The sequence below is a fragment of the Hyperolius riggenbachi genome, chromosome 4 (genome assembly GCF_040937935.1).
Source record: "Hyperolius riggenbachi isolate aHypRig1 chromosome 4, aHypRig1.pri, whole genome shotgun sequence".
Taxonomy (NCBI): Eukaryota; Metazoa; Chordata; class Amphibia; order Anura; family Hyperoliidae; genus Hyperolius; species Hyperolius riggenbachi.
This window is the reverse complement of record NC_090649.1, coordinates 457,938,985-457,964,077: the sequence shown is the minus strand read 5'-3', so window position 1 is coordinate 457,964,077 and position 25,093 is coordinate 457,938,985. Positions and strand designations below refer to the sequence as shown.

The 25,093-nt window shown below is 45.2% G+C and overlaps 1 protein-coding gene across 2 annotated transcripts in view; it reads left to right on the top strand.

Annotated features, from left to right (window-relative positions):
- The window catches only part of GALNT14 (polypeptide N-acetylgalactosaminyltransferase 14), a 518,272-nt gene that overhangs the window by 419,461 nt on the left and 73,718 nt on the right, over positions 1 to 25,093 (top strand). The window contains exons 6-9 of one of the 2 annotated variants that reach the window (XM_068232790.1): positions 7,263 to 7,384; positions 8,540 to 8,627; positions 15,745 to 15,829; positions 21,919 to 22,022. In XM_068232790.1, coding sequence (XP_068088891.1) covers positions 7,263 to 7,384; positions 8,540 to 8,627; positions 15,745 to 15,829; positions 21,919 to 22,022 — 399 coding nt within the window. The remainder of the gene's footprint in view (positions 1 to 7,262; positions 7,385 to 8,539; positions 8,628 to 15,744; positions 15,830 to 21,918; positions 22,023 to 25,093) is intronic. The other variant, XM_068232789.1, reaches the window with a different exon arrangement.

Below are 25,093 nucleotides of genomic sequence, written 5' to 3'. Positions count from 1 at the left end.
GCGTGCAGAACAGATCCAAATGTACATATGCCAAAACAAAAGAAAATGGGAATCTGGAACCATACTGCACCACTCAACTCATTTCAAGAAGTTACATCTTTATTCATGGCAAAAAGTCAACAAACGTCTAAAAACAATTAAAACGTCAGATAAGAGGTGCTATGCTCATATATCATAAACCATGTAGGTCCCAAACAATTATTATATAATATCCAAAACAAGTCATAAACTGGTAGTACAAGTTAAGACCATAACAAATGGTATCTGAATAATACAGAGTACAAAAAAGAGAACTCCATTTAATGCTCCAAAATAAATATATCTCACTATGTATATATATATAGTGTGTGTGTGTGTGTGTGTGTGTGTGTGTGTGTGTGTGTGTGTGTGTGTGTGTGTGTGTGTGTGTGTGTGTGTGTGTGTGTGTGTGTGTGTGTGTGTGTGTGTGTGTGTGTGTGTGTGTGTGTGTGTGTGTGTGTGTGTGTGTGTGTGTGTGTGTGTGTGTGTGTGTGTGTGTGTGTAAATTCCAATGCATACTGAATGCGAACACACAAGTGGAAGAGAAAGTGTCAACCCTCCATATATGTGCATGCATGGTCTCATACACACACGTATATGGATAGAAGAATGCCCAAAGGGTGGAAATAGGTGTCACCGTGAAAAGTGTAGGTGAGGATAAACTGTGTGAAAAAGACCAGTCGTGTAATGACAGGTGTATAACGATTTGTGTGAGGGGATGCAGGGGATGCAAGAGATACAGTATCAAGAAGAAACACCAGTGTAGGCAAAAGCAGCGAAAAAGGGTTTGAGAGGGTAGTCAGCGCTACCCAAAATGAGTGAAGAGGAGGCTCGGAACGTAGCTTACCAGCTGAGAGGACACGGGTAGGAGAGCGGGCTATTTTACGGCATGGTGACATTAAAGGAAACCAGAGATGAACGCTTTGGCACAAAATAAACATATCCCCCGATAGATTTTACAAATAAACACTATACCTGGTATTTTCGCCGCTCTGGAGTGCCGTTTTTGGGTGTTTTTTTTACTATAACTCCATATAAAACACAGTTCATCAGAAAAGCACATTATTTAGTGGGCTTTGTGCAAAACGAAATCACCATTTCTAAAAACCTCTAATGACTAAAAAATATAAAGAAAAAAAATGTTTTTCAATATGCCCTTACATTAGCAGCTCCTCCCATCTCAGCACTGCTCTCTGTGCACAGTAAGGGGAAAGCAGAGCCAGAAGGGGGCAGGCTTGGGCTTGAAAAGACATCAGAGAAGACAGACTATAATGTTTCCTGAGCAAAGCTGACTGAATGCTCAGTCGGGGATTTTATCAGGGCTGCTAACAAGCAGGCTGAGCAGTGAAGGATAAAACAGAGAGCAAGGTAGGTGTTTTCTCTAATGTTCCCACTGATATATATGGTAAAATACATGAGGGTGCTGCCTCTCTGGTTCACTTTAAAGCAATGAAAGGTACATTTTTCATACCTGCTGCGGTGCGATGCGATTCGCTGGAAGCATTGCATCTGACTCGAAAAGCAACAGCGCGTTACCAGGCAACAATCACGCCGATTGCGACACAGATATTTTTACATGCCCATGCATGTTAGCATATTTTTTCGATATACCTAAGTGTAATTCTTCTTTCGGCCACAGGAATTTAGCACTAGAGAGCCTCACTTATTGTTTGGCTTGTAGCCAGAAGTGAGATTACCGCTTATTGCCGTGGTAACCTCCAAAGCCTATATTTTTAACATTGGGGTGCGATGTGATCATCCAGTAGCACTGCACCTGTAAAGCTTGTTCCTGATGTGAAACTGGCCTCAAGGACAAGGCTGGATTTCTGGAAAGGCCAACACAGGCCCGAGCCTTGGGCAGCAGCAGCCTAAGGGGCTAAGGGGGCACCTGGACATGAAAGACGGGTTACTACATGTGAAAGAGGATGCTGAAAATGGAGCGCAACACAGGAGAATGTGTACATGGAATGGGAGGAGCTGCTGTACATGGATGATACACATGGAAGAGGAGGCTGCACATGGAATGGGAGGGGCTGCTGTACTTGGATGTTACACATGGAAGAGGGGGCTGCACATGGAATGGGAGGGGCTGCTGTACATGGATGATACACATGGAAGAGGAGGCTGCACATGGAATGGGAGGGGCTGCTGTACATGGAATGGGAGGGGCTGCTGTACATGGAATGGGCGTGGCTGCTGTACATGGAAGATACATATGGAAGAGGGGGCTGTACATGGCATGGGTGGGCTGCTGTACATGGAATATGAGGGGCTGCTGTACATGGAATAGGTGGGGCTGCTGTACATGGAATGTGAGGGGCTGCTGTACATGAAAATGGGAGGGGCTGCTGTACATGGACGATACACATGGAAGAGGAGGCTGCACATGGAATGGGAGGGGCTGTTGTACATGGAATGGGAGGGGCTGCTGTACATTGATGATACACATGGAAGAGGGGGCTTTCATTGGCTCCTGACCGTGTCTATTAATGTAAGCCAATGGGAGTGGCTTACATAGTTAGACACAGCCAGGAGCCATTGAAATCAACTCCTGACTGACTCACATGGCACTGCCATCATTGAGACAAGCAGAGACAGTGAGCTGCGGCGAGAGACGTCGGGTTTTAGCTGTGCGATCGCCGGGGGTGCGGCGGATGCGCATTGCTGCGGTGATTGAAATCTATGCCTTGCCAGCCAGGAGCCCACCAAAGCGGCGTATATTTCAATCACCCTGGTCCTTAAGTAGTTAAAAAGCAAACTAGATATGACAGTGCAGTTCTGCAGTCACCATTTCAGACAGAGGAGAAAAAAAAGAGTAAGGGAGGAAATTACATCAGGATTGGCTTCAGCCTGAGGCAGTAAAGATGGAAAATGCCTGGAACAGTTTTCTCTTTATTTACTATATAAAATTAACTGAAATCAAAACGTGAACAGTACAATACATATGGTGTGTTATTCAAGAAGAACAAGTTCTTATCTACTTATATACTGTATGTGTTTTTTTTTCCTGGGATAGTATGGCTGACCCTCGTGCAGGTTTGAAGGGTTAGGTGTAACTGATAGCAGGCCTTGCTGTGCAGCTTTATGCAGCTAGACTATGTGAAGTGTTTGGCGTTCTTTCTCCATGTGACGAGTTTGTCCGTCTCTTTGGATTCATCTCCGGATTTGTCAGCGGTGAAGTTGGGATGGAACTTTTCGGTGACTGTGTGAGGTTTTCGCGCCTCCGATGTTCAGTAAGGCGCATCGGAATCTGTTTAAAATTCATAGTCTGATCCTTCACAGCGGAACAAACTAAATTAGTTATCAAAATGATGGAGGCCTCTCCCGCTCCTTCATTTTCTCTGGCAAGTGTCACTTTCATAGCTTGTGTTTTATGGAATGGACGGGCATTGGTTGCAGATGCCGGAGTTTTATGCCATTTTTTTCCTTTTTATTGCTCCTTCTTGTACGTATTATAATGCTGGGAAAATGTCATGTTTCCTTGTGCGAGTCTTCACTCCAGGAAATGCGTACAGGGGCTGGGATACAGTACGGTGTCTTAGGTACTGGTTCAGATGGGCGCTAAACCGGAGTTAGACAGTCGCCACGACTCAAACGTTGTCCATTCAAATGTGTGAACAGTGCTCGGTAATGGCTTTTACCACTGGTCACCTAAATGCCTCAATCTATCCCGTCATCTCATACAAGTAGATTTCAGGAACACCTAGGCGTGGCGCTTCCATCTCCCCCTACTGGGGTCTAACACAACGTACTGACGGAACGCTGGTAAGCACCACTGAAGGTTGCCAAATGCTTTTCTGTTCATAGCCCCTCCAGCTTGATGATTGGATAGTGTAAAGAAGCAGCACAATTGTGAGGCATCATTCAGCTTCTTGCAACCCATTGGCCACACCTCCTCCCCCCTGGGCCACTTCTCAACCAGGCCAGCCTGCATACAGATTCCCTCATTCCTTGGACCACACCTCCTTCCCCTGAGCCACACCTCATCCAGGCAAGCCTGCATCTGGATTCCACCTCCCCAATCCCTGGGGCCACAACTCCTTCCCCTGGCCCACTTCTTGTCCAGACCACCCTACATCCGTATTCCCTTCCCCCTTCCTATCCCTTGGGCTACATCTCCTTCCCCTGTGTTACTGCTCATCCTGACCAGCTTCTATCTGGATTCCTCCCCCCCCCCCCCCTCTCCTTGGCCACTCCTCATCCAGGCCAGTCTGTACCTATATCTTACAGGTTTTTAGATACTTACGTTTTTGTAAAGGATAAGCTGGTAACTGTTTTAGCCCCTTTATCCCTCCACCCCTCTTCCTACTCTCTCCCTACCCTGTCTCTCTCTATGTCCCCCCCCCCCCCCCCCGTCCCCCCCCTCTGATCTGTCTCCTCACCATCTTTCTCTGTTTTTCCCACACCTAACTTTCCCTCTCTCCCACCCCTCTCTTTTCTCTCCCTTCTCTTCTCCCTTTTCTCTCTTCCTCTCCTTTCTCTCTCCCTCTTCTCCCCCCTTCTTCTCTCCTCCCCTCCTCTCTATTCTCTCTCTACCACCCCTCTCTTCTTTCTCCTTTGTCCCCTCACAATTTATTTCATCCCCTCCCCCCCCCCCCCTCTCTCTCTCCCCACCCATTCTCTCTCCCTCTCTCTCCTTCACTCCTACCCTCTCTTTTATCTCTCTGCCCCCTCTCTTTCTCTCCCATTCCTCTCTTTTCTTTTTCCTCCATCACAACCCTCTCTTCTCTCTCCCTTCCCTCTCTCTTATCTCTTCCACTCCTTTCTCTCTCCCCCTCCCATTTCTTCTTCTCTCTCTCTCTCCTCTCTCCCCCTTTCTCCCTATTCTCTCTCCTCTCTTACTTCCCTCTCCCCTTCTTCCTCTCTCTCCTCTGTCTCTCTCTCCCCCTCCCACTCTTTTTTGTTACTTCTTACATTTTCTTCAATTCTTCTGTAAAAGGAACCAATTAATGAGTGTTCCAAATCCAGACTTGTTAATTTCACAGTTACGCAATTAGAAGAAACATTGATAAACTATATTTTTTTTTACAGTTCTTTTGAACACCCTCAGCGGTACAGAGTCGCCACAAGCTATTTTCTACGCCAGAAACCTCTGCATGCCTAACATCAATGACCGCATTATGCCCAAAAATAAAATGTATACATGAACAATCGCGTTTTGATGTTTTACATTCACTGCCCACGATGACAACGGCCTTGTTCCCCCGCAAAATGCATTTCATGCTGTAAATTTACATTACGGGGGGCTGAGATGAAAGGGCTGAATGTCTTTCCTCTCCCCCCACGTTCCACTGAGACCCCGGAGGAGGCGAGAAAGCTGTATTACCTCCGAGCCTGGGCCGTTCTCAATGCTGTAGTCGCATTTATGGCCTGACGGAGCTTCATAGCTCCCCAGCCGGTTCTACGAAATACAGCCTGATAAATAAAACCACTACCGCGAGGAGAGAGTCACTGTAAATACAAGACCTGCTGATTGTATAATATTACAGTTGCCAAGGTCGTGTCCAAGGGGGATACAATGGGGCACAAACTGAGCTGTAAACAGTTGGTGCGACTAGTAGAGGCACTGCAGTGACATATAGTAGAATGCAGTAAATTATTCAGGATGCCCACTTTTATGGTAATTTCAGCATCAGAAACACTTCCTATATGTATATATTGGTTTGTATCCCCGCCCTCCCAATGCGGTCACAGCCTAGGCCAGAGCTGGGCATTCCATAAATTCCCCCCTCCTTACTCCCTCCCTCTCTGCAGAGTCGAGAGCGGGTGGCAAGCATAGAACTTAAAGAGAACCAGAGATGAAGCACCCTCTTGTATTTTACCTTATAAATCAGTGGGAACATGACAGTAAACACCTAATCTGCTCTTTGTTTCATTGTTCTCTGTTTAATCTGACTGTTATCACCTCTGATAAGAATCCCCGACTGAGCACTCAGTCTAGCTTTGCTACGGAAAGATTATAGCTGAGTCTGTCTTCTCTGGTGTCTTTTCAAGCCCAAGCTTGCCCCCTTGTGGCTCTGCTATAATGACTCAGCTATAATTATTCCCTGCAAAGCCAGACTGAATGCTCTGTCCGGAATTCTTATCAAAGCTGATAACAGACACTTTTAGCAGTAAGGATGAAACAGAGAGCATGGTAAGTGTTTTCTCTAATGTTCTTACTGATATATATGGTAAAATACACAAGGGTGCTTCGTCTCTGGTTCACTTTAAAACTCACCAGCTCCGAGTCTAGCATAGTCTACATGGCAATAGGACGTCATATGACTCGTTGTCAAAACATTGCCAGTGTGTAATATGTGGATCCAATTTTTTGGACTGACTGACCTTCATTTCCTAAAGTAATGATGGCCACTCGTTTTTCTTTACTTAGCTGCTTTTTTCTTGACATAATACAAATTCTAATAGTCTATTCAGTAGGACTATCAGCTGTGTACCCACCTGACTTCTCCTCAACGCAACTGATGGTCCCAACCCCATTTATAAGGCAAGAAATCCCACTTATTAAACCTGACAGGGCACACCTGTGAAGTGAAAACCATTTCAGGTCGACTACCTCTTGAAGCTCATCAAGAGAATGCCAAAAGTGTGCAAAGCCGTAATCAGAGCAAAAGGTGGCTACTTTGAAGAACCCAGAATATGATATATTTTCAGTTGTTCAGTTGTTTCACACTTTTTGGTTATGTACTATACTTCCACACGTGTTAATTCATAGTTTGGATGCCTTCAGTGTGTGAATCTACAATGTTCACAGTCATGAAGATAAAGAAAACTCTTTGAATGAGATGGTGTGTCCAAATTGGTCTGTGTGTGTGTGTGTGTGTGTGTGTGTGTGTGTGTGTGTGTGTGTGTGTGTGTGTGTGTATATATATATATATATATATATATATATATATATATATATATATATATATATATATATATATATATATATATATGCTGTCTCTCACATTGGAAATGTACTTACAATGTGCATTTCAGAGCCCTCCATGATTTCTAAGTGGGAAAGCTTTTGCAGGGTGCAGGGTGTTCAAATACTTAAGTTCCTCACTGTACATGTGTTGGTCTGGCATTCACGTCCAATCATATTATCATTTAGGAACTTATACATAAACGATTACAATTCCCTAAAGGGGTTAAGGATCACATCCTCACCTGTCTGCTCACTTAATTTCAAATCCAATGTGATTTATGGGAAGGAGAAACAAAGGGATGATTTATTAATTAACTTCTCCTTTAAGCAGGCTTGATCCGATCGCGGGTGCGAGGGGCTGATGTCGCCAAGGCTGGAGTTCTCACCTTTCTGGACAGTCACTGTGAGGTCAATAAGGATTGGCTGCCGCCTCTCCTGGAGCGAATCAAAGAGGTGAGAGAATGGTGGCGAGTGGGGCGGCCGAACAGACACACACATTGCACCTGGGGCCCGGCATGTGGCACTGCCACTGTTCAGGCCCCAGACTCATTTCGGGCCCCATACACATGTCCCCCCCTGTGATGCCCTGAAGGTGGCCCTGGGGGCGGGTTCAAACAATAGATAACAGTTGGGTAAAGTATGAGGTCACCATAGCTACATACCACAATAACCATGCCAGACTCTGAACCGTGTATCTACTATACCACCAGTGATCTGCAAACTTGGCTGTCTAGCTGTTAAGGAACTACAAGTCCCACAATGCATTCGCCTTTATGAATCATGCCTGTGGCTGTCAGACTCCTGCAATGCATTGTGGGACTTGAAGAAAGAGGAGAAGCGGGCACTGCTGCATAAAATCCCTTTATTGTGGCCGGGTTACAGAGTGGTTGCAGTGGGGGGAGAGGGTTGCCTGACAGCTGTTTCGCAGGTATGCAACCTGCTTCTTCAGAGGCTCTGAAGAAGCAGGTTGCATACCTGCGAAACAGCTGTCAGGCAACCCTCTCCCCCCACTGCAACCACTCTGTAACCCGGCCACAATAAAGGGATTTTATGCAGCAGTGCCCGCTTCTCCTCTTTCTTCAAGACGTATCTGCATTCGGTGCACGTTGCAGGTAAGCCCATCTGTGGCCGTTCCATCCCTGCCGCATACTGGTGCCAGTTTTTTCTGTTTTCTTTCTCCAAGAATAGCATTGTGGGACTTGTAGTTCCTTAACAGCTGGAGAGCCAAGTTTGCAGATCACTGTACTATACTACTCCACATAGCTAGTAACGGCTAGTTTAAGTAAAGGTATTTACAGATACCATCATAAACGCAATCTCCACTCTACTAACAATATCCTCCTGTTTTCCTCTCCGGTCACTTCTTCTCACTCCTTCTTACACGATTTTTCTCTATAACAGTTGCCTGGCACCCTGGTGATCTGTTTGGCTGCAGTAGTGTCTGAATAACACCAGAAATAAGCATGCGGCTAATATTATCAGTTGTGACAATAATGTCAGAAATACCTGATTTGGGTTGGAGTTAGTGCTAGGCTAGCCATGGCCAACACTTTTTATGCACAGAATATTGAATCCTTATGGAGATATCCTGATTTTTCTTTTTTTCAGAAGCCAACACGAGTGGTGAGCCCGGTTATTGATATCATAAACCTGGACACCTTTGCCTACATTGCTGCATCTTCTGATCTGAGAGGAGGTGAGACCCTCTGATTTTATCTCTCGGTTTAACAATCACTTCAAGTGGATCCGAGATGAGAAACTAACAGTAACTTGTCTATATATCTTATCTAAAGTTTAGATAGTTTACACAGCAAATCTAGCTGCAAACAGCTTCAACACTTTATCATATTTATTTATTCCTGTGATACAATGGAGGACAGCCATGTTCTGTTTGTCACATTGTCACAGGCTGAGGGCTGGAGATGCTATGAGCTTGCCTGTGTGTAAATTCAGTCCCCTATCCTCCTCTCTCCTCCCCTCTGCCTCTGAAATCTCTGGCTAGTAACACCTCCCCTTCCTCCTGCCCAGACTGAGCTCCCATAAGCCCTTGCTACTGTCTGAAAATGCCAAGGCACTGTGAAAAGCTGTGGGCGAGGCTTGTTTAGTTTATAGGGAATTAGAGTATTAAAACAAAACAAAAAAAGTATTTGGCTTGAGGAAGGCCCTATAAACTATATGAAAGGAACACAATTATGCAATGTATTGGTAGGTGAACAGAGGCGCCAGAAGGATAAAAGTACATAAAATTTAAAAAAATTGCTGGGAGGAAGTGGTGGACTCACCTCCGTTAAAGCAGACACCAAGGACTGTAAATATATAGATATACACATTTATTGAAAATACCCCAAAGATGCAACGCATTTCGCGGGCACAGCCCACTTCTTCAGGCAATAAGCAGGGGATCAACAACAGCAATTCAGTTATAGCAAGCAGATAACTTGCTATAACTGAATTGCTGTTGTTTATCCCCTGCTTATTGCCTGAAGAAGTGGGCTGTGCCTGCAAAACGCATTGCATCTTTGGGGTATTTTCAATAAATGTGTATATCTATATATTTACAGTTCTTGGTGTCTACTTTAACAAAGGCGAGTCCACCACTTCCTCCCAGCAATTTTTTAAAAATTTTATGTACTTTTATCCTTCTGGCGCCTCTGTTCACCTACCAATATATTTGAGTCCACCCCAGGTGGAGGGGTGATCTACCCCCTTTCTTCCTATCTACAGAGAGCGACTTCTTAATCCTGAGTGAGGACAGGTCTAATCTCCTCACCTGCCTAATGAGTGGTTACCTAGGTGGTAACCCGTGTTTGTGAGTATTACCATCTCACTGTTTCATTTATCCAATCAATTTTGACATACTACACCATATTGGGCTCTCGATTTCTCTTCACAATTATGCAATGAGTAAAAGTTTATCTCGGATCCACTTTAAGCTAAGTACACACATACAACGATCCCTTGGGTGACAATTCGGGTAATGACGCTTCACAAACACATTCCTAGCCTCGAGGCTAGCAATGTGGTCTGTTGCTATGGAGGGGGGCAGAGGGTTGACGATCAGCGCATGTCTGAGTGGCTCCCATGTTGAGGGAGCTGGGGGTTGTTGAAAATAGCATTGTGGTCGGTCATGCTCGTGTATACAGTCGTTAAGGATCTGACAGGACAATCTGCTCATAGCGTTCAATAAACTGTCATTATCAGCTGTTTCGGCTGACGTTTATCACGTGTGTGTATGTACCTTTTAAGCACGGTACATAATGATTGCCTAGTTTTACCACCTCCATGTAGAATGAGGGTCCACAGATATTAACTGCTATAAATAGATTGTGTAGGGAAACTCTCATATTAAATGGAAGCAGAGAATAATCCTCCACCAGGCAACCTAGGCTGGTGCCTGGGAACTAGTGCGTGCCAAGGGGCCCACCTTTCCTGACCTCTCTCCACTTCAGCTTACAAAAAGGAAAAACCACAAGAGGGCACTAAATCTACTACATTGCCTAGGGACCTATTACATCTTAATCCAGTGGTCCTCAAACCGCGAGGCCGAATGTGGCCCCCTGAGGCTTTTTCACCGGCCCCCCACTCTCAAAATGTATTACTCAGTGGCGTAGCTAAGGAGCTGTGGGCACCAATGCAAGTTTTACACTGGGGCCCCCTAAGCACTCCATACACATAACAATTGATACGGCGCACCAAAACCTGCCAATGGCAAGTACAGTGTCAGAGGTGCAAGAAGAGGATGGGGAACAGTTTGTTAATGATTACCGCTATTCAAAGTATCTATAGAAGTGATTATTATCAGCACAGGACCAATAAAGAGCTAATACTGTAGTTGAGGGAGGGCCCTTCTGCCCCACTGGCCCAAGGGCCCCGATGCGGCCGCTACCTTTTGCACCCCCTATTGCTACGCCCCTGGTATTACTTATGGATGTGGTCCGTGGCATCTTTAAATATTTGCAGCCTGCATATAGAACAGCAGTGCTGGCACCACTCATCCCCACAGCAATTGCAGATAGTATACCCCCTACTGATGAGTGAAAAATGCCAATGTTATTTTCACATGAAGTTTCGCCAAAATAATGTGAAATTCGATTTCTGAGTGAAAATTACAGCGAAAATGTGTATTGTTTGTGCTTTTCGTAAATTTTCACAGCAAAAATATTTTTTTTTTTGCGGTGAAAACTGTTGCGGGCTTTGTTATAATATATAGCCAACATGCCTTTTTTGTGAACATTTCTCTAAATTAAAAATAGCATTTTCAATGCGAAAATGGCTTTGACGAAAATGTGCAAGCAACCTGTTAACGGGTAATAGTTTATACTACCTTGGCTCAATGTAATGTTTTCTACATCATTTCATATATACTCTGGCCCCTCAGCAGTCTGAAGTATGTTGACCTGGCCCTTGACCGGAAAAGTTTGGGGACCCCTGTCTTAATCCATCTCTGCATGGAGGTGGTACAATTGGCCAATCAAAATTGTACTTGTGTACACATCCTAAGAGGGGGGGGGATGTTTGAGACTGACTGGGGACTAGCTTGCAGCTGGAGTTTGCTTGAGTAAGGGGGGATGGGGAGTGTCTGTGAATTGGTGCTTCAGATATTGTTCTTTTTATATATATGTATATTTGTTATATATATATATATATATACGTTTATTTTAAATACAGTCTAGTGATTTGGATAGAAGTAAATGACACAGTGCCTGAACTGAGGTTTTCAGAAGGAATTTGCGCAATAAATTTTCGCACGTTGCTTTTCTCACCACTTTCTTCACACCTGCCTGGTGTTGTTTTTGTCAAGCATTCGAGAAGTTGTTGAATTCACAAAGGTGAGAAGGACGTTTTAAGATGGCGCAGAACACTCCCTCCTCTGCAGAGTGCTGCAATTCTCTGCTTTTAAGCAGTAACCCACATGGAAAAATGTCACGTTCAGAAGAACTGACCCTCCCCTTCCTCACCCTGTCCGCTGGGCAAAATAACAGCTTGTCCTAATAATGTCTTCTGTTTGTAGAATGTAGAATTTAGGCTTCTGTTGCTTTGGCAACCCAGGAAGAACCAAACAAGAGTCTGAGTACTTCACGTAGAAGTAGATTGGCTGGCGGTACTGACCTGCTAAGAACTTTGGGTTGGGTAGAGGAATACCGGTACTTTGTTGAGTTGCACACGATGACCAGGGGAGCCCAACAACTAACTGATAAACAAGAGATATCTATAAGGAGTCAGGAAAATGTTTGCTGGAGTGATGGATTCTTCCGTCCTATGCCGAGTTAGTTTGAGGGTTCCGGGTTTGTTGGAGTGATAGATCTTTCCATCCTATGCCGAGGTTGTTTGAGGGTTCTGGGTTTGCTGGAAAGATGGATTCTTTCATCCTAAGCCGAGTTTCATTGTCTAAGTTTGTGTGAGGTTTGCTTTAAAGCCTGGAGTTTAGGTCAGCTTTTAGCCAGTAGGTTTTACTAATTTTAGAAATGTTTTTGGTTTTAATCAAATGCTTCAGTAACCTCAGAATGTGGAGAGCGCCACACCGCCACACCTGCTCCCTGCCGGCGGTGAGTCCAATGGAGGGAGACTAAGGAGATTACTGATGACCCGAAACACAATCCTACTTTACACCGCAGCAGAGGCAGAGAGCGCGGTGAGGTAGAGAGAGGGAGCGAGGAGGGAGAGACGTGATCGGGGGAGAGAGAGAGCAAGAGATAGAATGGATGACAGAAACAGGGAGAGAAAGAAAGGACTGGGGGAAGTGGGAGAAAGAGAAGACAGAAAGAATAGAAAGGGGAGGAACAGAAATATGTGAGAAAAGATAAGAGGATGGGTACAGGGGCGTAGCAATAGGGGTTGCAGAGGTAGCGACCGCATCGGGGCCCTTGGGCCAGAGGGGCCCCGAAGGGCCTTCCCTCAACTACAGTATTAGCTCTCTATTGGTCCTGTGCTCATAATAATCACTTCTATAGATACTTTGAATAGTGGTAATCATTAACAAGCTATTCCCCATCCCCTTCTTGCACCTCTGACACTGTTGTTGCCATTGGCAGGTTTTGATGCGCCGTATCAATTGTTACGTATAGAGTGCTTGGGGGGCCCCATTGTAAAACTTGCATCGGGGCCCACAGCTCCTTAGCTACGCCACTGGATGGGTATGTGGGCAAGAAAGTAAGTAGGGGGGAAAGAACATGATAGGCACAAAGAAAAGAAGGGGGGGGGGGGGGAGGCTAGAAGGAAGTTAAAGCAAGAGTGAAAAATTAAGGGCAGTGAATGGGAGGTAGTAAGTAAGAGGCGAATGAAATGAAAGGAAGGGGAGAGAGAGAGAAATATGGGGAGGGAGTAGGATAAGGGGGCGAGTGAGATACTGGGGGGGAGAAAAGGAGTGTGGAGGGAGATGAAGGGAAGGTGGGGGCATGATGGAGTGAAGGAACGGGGAGGAGTGAGATAAAGGGAAGGAAAAGAGAGTATTCTGAAGTGGGGGGAAAGTGAAATAAAAAGGGCAGAGAGTGAAATGGGGGGGGGGGGGAGAGAGAGTGATGGAAAGAAAGAAGGAAAATGGAGAGACCTATTCACACTGAATCCTGAAAGATTGATGCGTTTACTGATCAGTGCATTGTGAAAAGCTTTTAGTTAAAACGTAAAAGTGTGAACTGGCCCATAGGGAAACATGGACGTTGGTTGTCTGTTTCAGTTATAACTGACAGCAACTGATTCCATGTGAATGGGCTTTAAAAGGCATCCCCGAGTGAGCTATAGACTGTACATTGCAAGGAGTGTAGCAGTTGCAAAGTGGCGTTATTTTGATTTTGTGTGGGACTATTCGATCTCTCACAGACATCTGTGATGAGGTGCAGTCTTCACCTGGCTGATCTGTGTGTGCAGTTTTGGGCAGCAGATCCCTGGGAGACATGGTGAGAGTTCTGCCGGTCCTGATGGTGGCATCAGTCACTTGCTGATCATAACTGAACAGTGAAGATGTATCAGGAAGAGGATGCTTCCAGCCATCACAGGATTTCTTGCCCTCGGGATAGGTTGGTCAGGTGACTGGTCAGCTTTATGGAACTTTAAAGTTAATCTCCAGACTAAAAATCTACTCAGCAGAACTGAAAAGACATGGTGTTTCTTTAACAGTTTCACAGCATCAGAACTTTGTTTTTCTTATAGAAGTCTCATTTTTAGCTGCATTTTTAGCTAAGCTCCGCCCCATCAAAGAAAACTGCCTGGGCTTTTATCCCCTGATGCTGTGCAAAGCATGATGGGATTTCATTGTTGTTCACATTGCCTAGCAACTGGGAGGAGTGATCAGGACACAGGACAGTTGGAACTGTGTCTCATGCTCCCTATCACCTTCTTTCAACCAAAAAGATGGCTGCCCTTATGAAATCACAAACCTTTGCCTGTTCTTTTAAAGCAGGGTGGGTAAGAAATTATATTGCCTATTGTGAGAAAACGCGGAGAAGCCGCCACGTGTACTGGCAGCAGGGCGGCTGATTCCGCGTCCAGCGCGTCGGTTTCCGCGCAGCAACGCATTTCTGGGTCGGCTGGGATCTCTAGTGCACCTGGATAGAGAGCTACGCACGCGCGCTCCAGAAGTCAGGACCTTTATGCCAGCAGGAGATGTGTCAGCTGATCAGGATGGTCAGCTGATTCCTGCTGGACTCCTGATTGGCTGAGTGGCTCGGGCGAGGCGGCAGAGTCCTGCAACTATATATACAGCTTGCTTGTCAGTTGCTGGTTGTCTGCCGTTGCGAACACTTAAGTGGAAGCACTCAGACCTTAGTCAGATCCAACAGTGTGTTTGAACCAGGAGGACCTGCGAATTCACACTGAGCCAGATTACTTCTGTTTGTTATTGTATTATCATTCTGTTATACCTCAGACTAGTTCCAGGGTGTCGAGACCACGGACCTCACACCCAAGACTAGGGACTTGTATTATCATTCTGTTATACCTCAGACTAGTTCCAGGGTGTCGAGACCACGGACCTCACACCCAAGACTAGGGACTTGTGTTACCATTCTGTTATACTTTAGACTAGATCCAGGGTGTAGAGACCACAGACCTCACACCCAAGACTAGGCATTGTTGTTATCTGTTATGACCTGTTGCATTTCTGACTTTCCCTCTGCTTTCTGATTCGGTACCACGCATATCTGATTACCTGTTGCCAGACTCTGCTCATTTAGGATACCGAATCAGTCTTCTGTCTTTGTACCTTATCTGTCTGTGTGTTGCCGACCTGGCTTGCGTGACCTCGAGAGCTATCTCTCTCGTTAAGAGATAGTCTCCTGACCTGGTAGTGACTACCACCTTCAGGTGTCACTCACTCACAGGTTCAGCCTACCGTACCCTGAAACTTCACCCCTTTGGAGTTCTCAGGCTTTTGGAAGGTCTCTGTTCCTCCCTAAAGGCAGTATCGTCCGTACTGCCAAAGACCACCCGCTCCCCGGGTGGTCTTACTCAAAGTTATTACTGTTGCATCAAACACTCACACTATAAGGTGTCCAGAGGTTAGTTATACTTGGATTATCTGTGATTCTGCAGATCATCGATAGTCAGGTATAATCTGTATTCTTGGTGATACTGCAGATCACCAATAATCAGATTCTCTCTGTGTGCTGACACAGATCGTTACACCGATCTATTTTAATTAACATAACTAATGTAACTTAATGACAGTATGTTTGTTTAGGCTGAAGCTCCCCTTTAAGTGAAGAATGGACATTGTTTAGTACCAGTAGTGTGGCGTATGGGAATATCACATGGTTATGATCCCTGATATACTGTAATGAGATTTGTAACTCTCTCCTCTTCTGTCCCATGTCTTGCAGGATTTGATTGGAGTTTGCACTTTAAATGGGAACAACTCTCCACAGAGCAAAAAGCTAAAAGATCAGACCCAACTGAGCCAATCAAGTAAGCCAGACATCCTCTTAAAGAGGAACTTTAGCGAAAAGGGGAAAAATAAATCAATACATTACAAAGTGAGAAGCTAGAAAATAGAACACAGATCAAGAAATGATTGATAATTGCCATGTCATTTGTTCATGTTGTTTGATCCACAAACAGCCTGCATGTCATCATCTTTACTGCTGGCAGACACTAAAAAAAAGGCAATACCAACTGCTATTATTTATAACCCCACCCACTAACAATGCAATAGGCTACAAAGCTGCTTTTTTATTGATATACATATGTACAGAGGGAGATACTGGTTGCCTGGGAGTTGAAAACAGCTGTTATTTCCCACAATGCAACAAGGCTCACGGTCAGGACGACATCACACACCGTAGAAGGGTCTCCTCTTTAAAGATGCAGAGAACTCATAACCCGGAGGGACAAATTAATCAATTAACACATTTTTTCTTTCACAAAAAAAATGTTGTAAATTTTCTTGCACCTCAATTTTCACTGATGCACTTGATCTCTGCAGGGGAGGGGGAGGGGTATTTGAGCCCACAATGTAGATTTACAAGCCACACCTTTCCTACTGACACCCAATGGGGTCAAAACTGGTGACCAAGAGACCATAACCATATTTCTGGATTCTGTAACTGCCCAATTAGAGCTCTAGATTAGCTGGCAATAGCTTACTTTGTACTGATTGGCCAGTAATTCTGGCAAATCGGTACTGGGCTCTCCCACTACCAGCTGACATGGAGCTCCCATCCAGCAGTTACAGGCACGGTACTTTCTTTAACCACTTGCCGACCGCGCACTCATAACGCGCGTCGGCAAAGTGGTAGCTGCAGGACCAGCGACGCAGTATTGCGTCGCCAGCTGCAGGCTAATTAATCAGGAAGCAGCCGCTCGCGCGAGCGGCTGCTTCCTGTCAATTCACGGCGGGGGGCTCCGTGAATAGCCTGCGGGCCGCCGATGGCGGCTCGCAGGCTGCATGTAAACACAAGCGGAAATAATCCGCTTTGTTTACATTGTACGGCGCTGCTGCGCAGCAGCGCCGTAAGGCAGATCGGCGGTCCCCGGCCAATCAGCGGCCGGGGATCGCCGCCATGTGACAGGGGACGTCCTGTCACTGGCTGCACAGGACGGATAGCGTCCTGTGCAGCCCGGATCACTGGGGGGACAGGTAGGAGAGGGAGGGGGGGAATTTCGCCGCAGAGGGGGGCTTTGAGGTGCCCCCCCCCCCCCCCCCGCAACATGCCAGCCAAGAGGAGCGATCAGACCCCCCCCTGCACACCATCCCCATAGGGGGGAAAAAACGGGGGCAATCTGATCTCTCTGCCTGCACCCTGATCTGTGCTGGGGGCTGCAGAGCCCACCCAGCACAGATCACAGAATACTGCGCTGGTCCTTAAGGGGGGGTAAAGGGTGGGTCCTCAAGTGGTTAAAGAGGAGTTGTAACAACATATAGTGGAATGCAGGAAATTATTCAGGATACCCATTTGTACATTAAAAATCTGGCTTTCAGCATCAGAAACACTTCCTATAGCTATATATTGCTGTGTATTATATGTAGCCCCGCCCTCCCACTGAGGCATAAGGTGGCCACACACGGTACAATAAAATTATCCGATTTTACGGCAATACGATAAAAACGATCGGATCTCTCGAAAAGAATCGAAAGCTTTTTTTTTTCTCTGTTTGACTGAAAAATCTGATCGGATTTCCCGTTTTCTTCGATTATTATCGATCCGGAATGCCAGATATTTTTCTTCAATTTTTCTAAAGATTGTATGGTGTGTGTTAGATTGTCAATTTATTGATATACACACCCTAGCAATTTTCTCAGAGTTTCCAATTATTTTTATCATAATTGGGGAAAAATTGAACATAGGTGTGTGGTACATTGGCCAGATTTTTGAAATGTTACAATCAGTCAGAAAAATTGATTGCAATTCTTAAATTGAACAGATATTTTAAAAATTGTATGGTGTGTGGCCACCTTTAGCCTAGGCCAGGCATAGGCAAACTTGGCCCTCCAGCTGATAAGGAACTACAAGTCCCACAATGCATTTGCCTTTGAGTCATGACTGTGGCTGTCAGACTCCTGCAATGCATTGTGGGACGTGTAGTTCCTCAACAGCTGGAGGGCCAAGTTTGCCCATGCCTGGCCTAGGCTGTTTATTATGGACAATTCCCCTCCCCATCCAAGCATTCTGGGAGATACGATATCTTTTCTACTGGCTTCAGAACTTTCAGTAAACAAACATTTCACAGAGATCACCTGCCAGGACTAAAGATGTTTCTGTCTGTGACAGAATGTAAATCCGGGAGAGGATAATATAAAAAAAGCAAGTTTATTTGTTATGTTATTTTGACTACTGTTCCTTTTTAACATAAGTCAGCTAAAATTGTGCCCAGTTGGGAATTGGAGTCTTACAGTGGAAGCTGTGCACGACTGGCCTGGATACATCACGGCTAGGGAAGGACTCAGTATACAGATGACTTGGCTGATGTGCACTATAGACAGTTTTGTGCATCTGCATGTCTGGATATAAATCTTCCTACAAATGCTCAATTACTGTCACCAGGGAAGACAAGCGGGAACCGCACCACTGTAGAAACTTTACCAAAATGACAAAAGCAGCCAAGCGAGAGGTTTCATATCCATAACGACATCCTCAAGAACATCAAGAGATGCCCGCACTGCACATTAGAGTCTCACCTGAGATCATCACAAATTATTGTTTAGAGCAAGAAGGATCTAGCTTGTGTCCGTAGCTTTAGGCTACGTTTTCTGAGGGACGTCATTAGAGGAGCATTCATCTCCTATGACGCCTGTATATGAGAGCAAATCGAGATGACAGCCAATCTACTACTGTCAGCTGCGCAGCAATTGCATAGCTCCCAACTGTCCCTCTTTGGGAGCCCTGTCCCTCTTTCCTCCTCATTTGTCCCTCTTTCAGGACTTTGTCCCTCTTTCTATGTAAATATATATATTTCTCTACTAAAATGTGTTTGATTTTAAACTTTATTCCCATCCTTTAAATTGATATATTACTAATGTTAAAATGTTAATATGAAGGAAAATGTACCAGGATAGAAAGGACCAGTGCGGTTTCAATTATAAAACAATATATTTTTCTTATGAAGTATTTATGGTATGCATGACTAGGGTTGTGTGATAGGGGCGTGATCAGGGGTGTGGCTTAGGTGTCCCTCTTTCTCAGCTCAAAAATTTGGGAGGTATGGAATTGTGTAGTCAGTTGTAACTGCTGAACTGTTGCGCAGCTGACATAGAATCTGAGCTCATAGTAACATTGCGTACACACGCACAAAGGATCGGGACTCAGTCCCTCGGATAACCGTTTGGGGCCTGATGCTGTACAGATGCCTCTAGGCTAGCTACACATTCTGTTGCTAGGGAGGGGCACATGAGGGAGCGAACAGAAGAACAATACATAATGTCCAACCCTTGGCTGAGACGATCCACAAGGCTGATCAGTAACCAATTCACTGAGAGGGATCGAGGTCTACATACTTATGTTAGATTCTCACACAGAGATGGCCTGAGCCTCAGCTGAGAACCATTTTGTGTGTGTACAAAGTTTACGTCAATCTCAATGAAAAAAAGTACCGTATGTAGGGGTATTTGGGAGGAAACCAAGAGCCAACTTAGGCCCATATGCAATTAACTTTTTCTCCTGAGTTTTCAAACTTATTTTCAAACTTGTCAATAAAATGCCATTTAAAGGACTTCCGAGGCCAACTCTAAAAAAAAAAGTTAAATACCTGCACCACATTTGAAGGCACGGAGGACGCCGTCCGTGCCCTCCGTGCCGTTCCGCCGGGTGATGCAGATATTTAACTTTTTTTTTAGAGTTGGCCTCGGAAGTCCTTTAAATCCCCAGCAAGCAAGAAAATACTTAAAATTGGTTCAATACTGTAGTACTTTTCCACTTACTTTTTTGTACTCTTTTGATTGCAAAGTGCTGAAACGTTATTCTAAATAGAAGATGAAAAATTATCTCCTAGGAGAAAACTCAGGAGAAAAAGTTAATTGCATATCGGCCTAAGTTGGCTCTTGGTTTCCTCCCATATTCCCTACTCCTTTTTTTCCAATGAGAATGATGTAAACCTTGTACACACTCGAAATGGTTCTCAGCTGAGGCTCAGGCCCTCTCTGTGCGAGAATCTAACATGAGGTGGCCCTCTCAGTGGATTGGCCACTGATCAACCTTGTGGATCTTTTCAGCCAAGCGTTGGCCATTATGTATTGTTCTTTTCTTCGCTCCCTCATGTGCCCCTCCCTAGCAACAGAATGTGTCGCTAGCCTAGAGGCTAGCAACGCATCTGTACAGCATCGGGCCCCAAACTGTCGTCCAAGGGATTGAGTCCCGGTCTTTGTGCATGTGTACGCACCGTTACTATGACCTCAGATTCTAACACAACAGTTCAGCAGTTACAACTGACCATGCAATTGCTACTGACAGCAGTCGATTAATAGTAGCAGTAGATTGTAGTAGGTTTCTGACACATGAATAATTATACTCACATTTGTGAGCTACGGCAAAACAGTAGGCTGGTGGGAAGAACAAACGGACCTCACTCCGGTTAAAAAGTTGCGCTATCCAATTACGGACAAAACAACAAACGGATATACCCTCCACACGAGGTGGCATGGTTATGTACGTGGTTCAGAGTCGTCAAAGTTAAATAAAATCTTGGATGTTTTACTCTCTTTATATGCCTTAAGGAGCAGGAACCTAGTCCTGAGAAACAAGTTGCAATCTATGAGAGTTTTGTTCATTTGGATCAATAAAAGACAAGACAGAGAACACTTATATCTCACTTTTCTCATGGCGGACTCAAAGTACCAGAGCAGCACTAGGGCGCGCTCTATAGGCAGTAGCAGTGCTAGAAAGTCTAGCCCAAGGTCTCTACTGAATAAATGCTGGCTTAGTGAACAGGAAGAGCTGAGATTCAAACCCTGGTCTCCTGTGTCATAAGCAGAGCCCTTAACCTCCTTGGCGGTATGAAAAATACCGCCAGGAGGGAGCGCAGCAGTTTTTTTAAAAAAAAAATTTTTTTTAATCATGTAGCGAGCCGAGGGCTCGCTACATGATAGCCGCTGCTGAGCGGCATCCCCCCGCCCGCTTCGATCGCCTTCGGCGATCTCCGATCAGGAAATCCCGTTCATAGAACGGGATTTCCTGGAGGGCTTCCCCCGTCGCCATGGCGACGGGGCGGGATGACGTCACCGACGTCACTGACGTCGGGACGTCATTGGGAGTCCCGGGCCACCCCTCGGCGCTGCCTGGCACTGATTGGCCAGGCAGCGCTGGGGTCTGGAGGGGGGGGGGGCCGCGCCGCAGCAGATAGCGGCGATCGGGCAGGGGCCGGCGGCGATCAGAGTGCTGGCGCAGCTAGCAAAGTGCTAGCTGCGTCCAGCAAAACAAAAATTATGAAAATCGGCCCAGCAGGGCCTGAGCGGCACCCTCCGGCGGCTTACCCCGTGTCACACACGGGGTTACCGCCAAGGAGGTTAAACAGTGCACTATCCAACCATGTGGATTTACAGCTCTTAACCTCACCATTGAGTTGGTTTCCCTGAGAGGAGGTAAGTTTACCTTTACTTTCTCTATTTTTAAACTTTTTTTTATATTTGGTTTCACTTTGGCACCTCTGAACCATGTACATAAGCTTTTAAGTCATTGATTACAATCTCAGTGGGAGCATCTTGATAGTGAGGGTTGTAGAGAGGAAGTCTTTAGCAGGACATTAGTATGAGAGCCATATAGAGGATGCACATGAGAACATGAGAAAACACAGGAGATACAGGAGGCTGCACATCTCTTAACTGTAATTCCATGATTTGCGTATAACTCTCTAAGGAATGAAACCTTGAAAATATACTGTTCTATCAGTGAATCTATCTTTGGGGATTGGCATTAAGAAGCTGAAGATCATTAACTGTAAACATCTGGAGCTGAGGCTGGGGTGGGAATGCAGGGGTGGTTTTCAGTGTCTTCATTTTCACCCATGGAAAATAATGTTAATATGAATGATGAGCCTGACAGATGTTTTGTGTCTCCAAATCCCAGGACTCCTGTCATTGCTGGAGGTCTGTTTGTGATTGACAAGTCCTGGTTTAACCACCTGGGGAAATATGATACTGCCATGGACATCTGGGGAGGAGAGAACTTTGGTAAGAAACTTGTTTTTCTTAATCTCAGTATAATGTTCAATCCTAAGAATTGACCTACCCATCCACTCACCTACCCACCCACCCATACTGTATGTCCATACATCCACTCATCCAGCCACTCCACCCACCCCATACTTTCACCCATCCACCCACCCATCCACTCACCTAGCCACCTACCCATATGTCCATACATTCTCTCATCCAACCACTCTACCCACCCCCATACTTTCACCCACCTACCCATCCACTCACCTAGCCACCAACTGTTTGTCCATACATTCTCTCATCCAACCACTCCACCCACCCCCATACTTTCCCACCTACCCATCCACTCGCCTAGCCACTCACCCGTTTGTCCATACATCCACTCATCCAACCACTCCAACCATTCCCTATACTTTCACCCACTCACTCATCCACCTACCCATCCACTCACCTAGCCACCCACCCATTTGTTCATACATACACTCATCCAGCCTTCCCCCCCCTCCCCCCATACTTTCAATCATCCACCTAACCATCCACTCACCTGCTCACTCATCCATGTGTCCATATATCCACTCAACCAATCACTCCACCCTCCCGCCCCCCCCATCCATTCACCCACCCACTCACTCATCCAACCACCCCATCCATCTATCCATTTATCCATCAATCCACCTATCAATCCACTCATTTATTCACTCAAACTCCATCCACCTAACAATTCACCAACCCATCATTCATCCACTCACCCATCCACCTTCCTTTACCATTCATCTTTTCTTTAATCCCTCCATCTACTCATTCATCCATCAGTCCACTTTCCCCTACATCCGTTCATCCTCCAGCTCGCCCATTCACCCAACCCACCCACCCATCCATCTATACATGTAGTCACCTTCCCATTCCTCAGCTATCCATGTATTTATCCACCCATTCATGCAACAAAACATACCCCCTGGGGGTACTTGGGTTGGACAGTATGGTGGTTAGCACTCTTGCCTTGCAGCACTAGGTCCCCGATTCAAAACTCAGCCAGGGCATTAGCTGCACGGAGTTTGTATGTTCTCCACATGTCTGAATGGGTTTCCTCCGGGCATTCCGGGTACCTCACACACCCCAAAAACATACAGATAAGTTACTTGGCTTCCCATTAAAATTGTCCCTAGACTACAATGGACATATGACTATGGTAGGGATTAGATTGTGAGCTCCTCTGAGGGACAGTTAGGTGACAATACACTCTGTACAGCGCTGGGGAAGATGACTGCGCTACATAAATACTAAATCATAATTTGGGGGTGGGGTACTTGAGCTTTTCATACTCAAGATTATGTTGCCCAACCTAAGTAATGTGTGCAGCGTAACTGCTGTAAGTACTGGGAAGATTTATCTGTGCCGCCTGCACACTGCAAGTTTACTGCTGTTTACCTGTTTAGTGAATGCGTGAATACCAGTGATGAGCGAAAATGCAAAAATTCTTTTCACCGAATTTTCGCCAAAAAAAGCACTAATTTCTTTTCGACAGGCTAATTTTCGATCGATATTTTCAAGTAAATTTTTGCCTAATGTCCATTATTTTTGCGTTAAAATCGTAGTTCATCGCGTACGTGTTTCCGCATAGTCGTACCGCTATGCGAAGCTTCGCCCGCTACGTGTAGTTGATGTATGTATTGCGAAATCAACTACGTGTGCGGTAACTGCGTCTATACGGACCATTGCGCATGCGCAGAAATATTGTTGCCCTTCTAAACGTATACAATTCCGCATTGGAAGGTGGAATGTACGCATGTATTAGTTCACCCATGCGCATTTTTAGCGGATTATTGTGGAAATGTTTCTGCATAAGGGCATAAGCTTCCGCATACAGCGAAGTTTCTGTAATTTTCGCTACTGGTCAAAAACGCAAATATTTCTGAAGATTTTCGCGAAAAATTCACCGAATTCGAAAACAGGATTTTCGATGCGAAAATGACTTGGGCGAAAATTTGGAAGCAACACTGGTGAATATGTCCCATGGTAATTTAGACAGACTATGTTAGGATCGTGGTAGAAGGGCCGAGTAATTGTGTGCTCAAAAGTTAAGGTATGCAGTTTAAAAAAAATTACAACATTAATCCTATTAATGTGTAATACTAAACTTTAGGCATAGCTCTGCAGAAAAATTGTGTTTCCCTTTAGGGCTTATTTCCACTATCCGAGAATTTGCATCACATCCAACCTCAAGCCAATGCATGTCAATGGAGTAGTTTCCATTGCAGATATCCGCAGCAAGCATCCGATTCCCCGCAGCAGTAACAGGCAATTAAACTTCATCCCAATCCGTAGCAGATACATTCTCAAATAGATCATCAGGGGCATCTGTATGGCTGATATTGTGGTGAAACCCCTCCTACAGTGTGATGTCATGACCATGGTCCTGACAGTTTGCTGTCTGTGAATCTTGTTGTATTGTGGGAAATAACAGCTTTTTCCAACTCCCAAGCAAGCAGTATCTCTGTGCATGGAACTCTCAGCAAACAAACATTCCGCAGAGATCACCTGACAGGACTAGAGAAGTTCTGTGATAAATTCCTGTAAATCAAGGAGAGGAAAGACTATACAATGGGCAAACACTGACTAAATAATTACTAAACTAATATTGAAAAAATAAGCATCTTTATTCATTATGTTATTTTCACTACAGGTCCTCTTTAAGTTGTAGTCGCTACTGTATCGTAGTGAGGATTTTTTTCCATAAAACCGGAGCTACATTGTAAATGTAACTTTTTTTTTATATGTTGTTGTTGTTTTTAGCCCTGCAGGCTGCTGGAGATTTCTGATGTATTATGTAGTATCTCCTGAGAGCTGAGCGGATTTCAGGTACTCGCGGCGGCGGATCGTCACTGTAACGACTCCGCCACTTTGCTGAGCAAACCGCATTTTAACGACAGTAATCACAGAGCCGAGCCTGTAAATATGCAAACGTAATATAAAGTTATTCAAAGCTCCCGTAAAAATGAATTATTAAACGTTCATTTCCTGCCTCGCGAAGAAAAAAAAAAGCTCATTAAACAGATTGCTATTTACCAAGAGATACCTGTGAATTC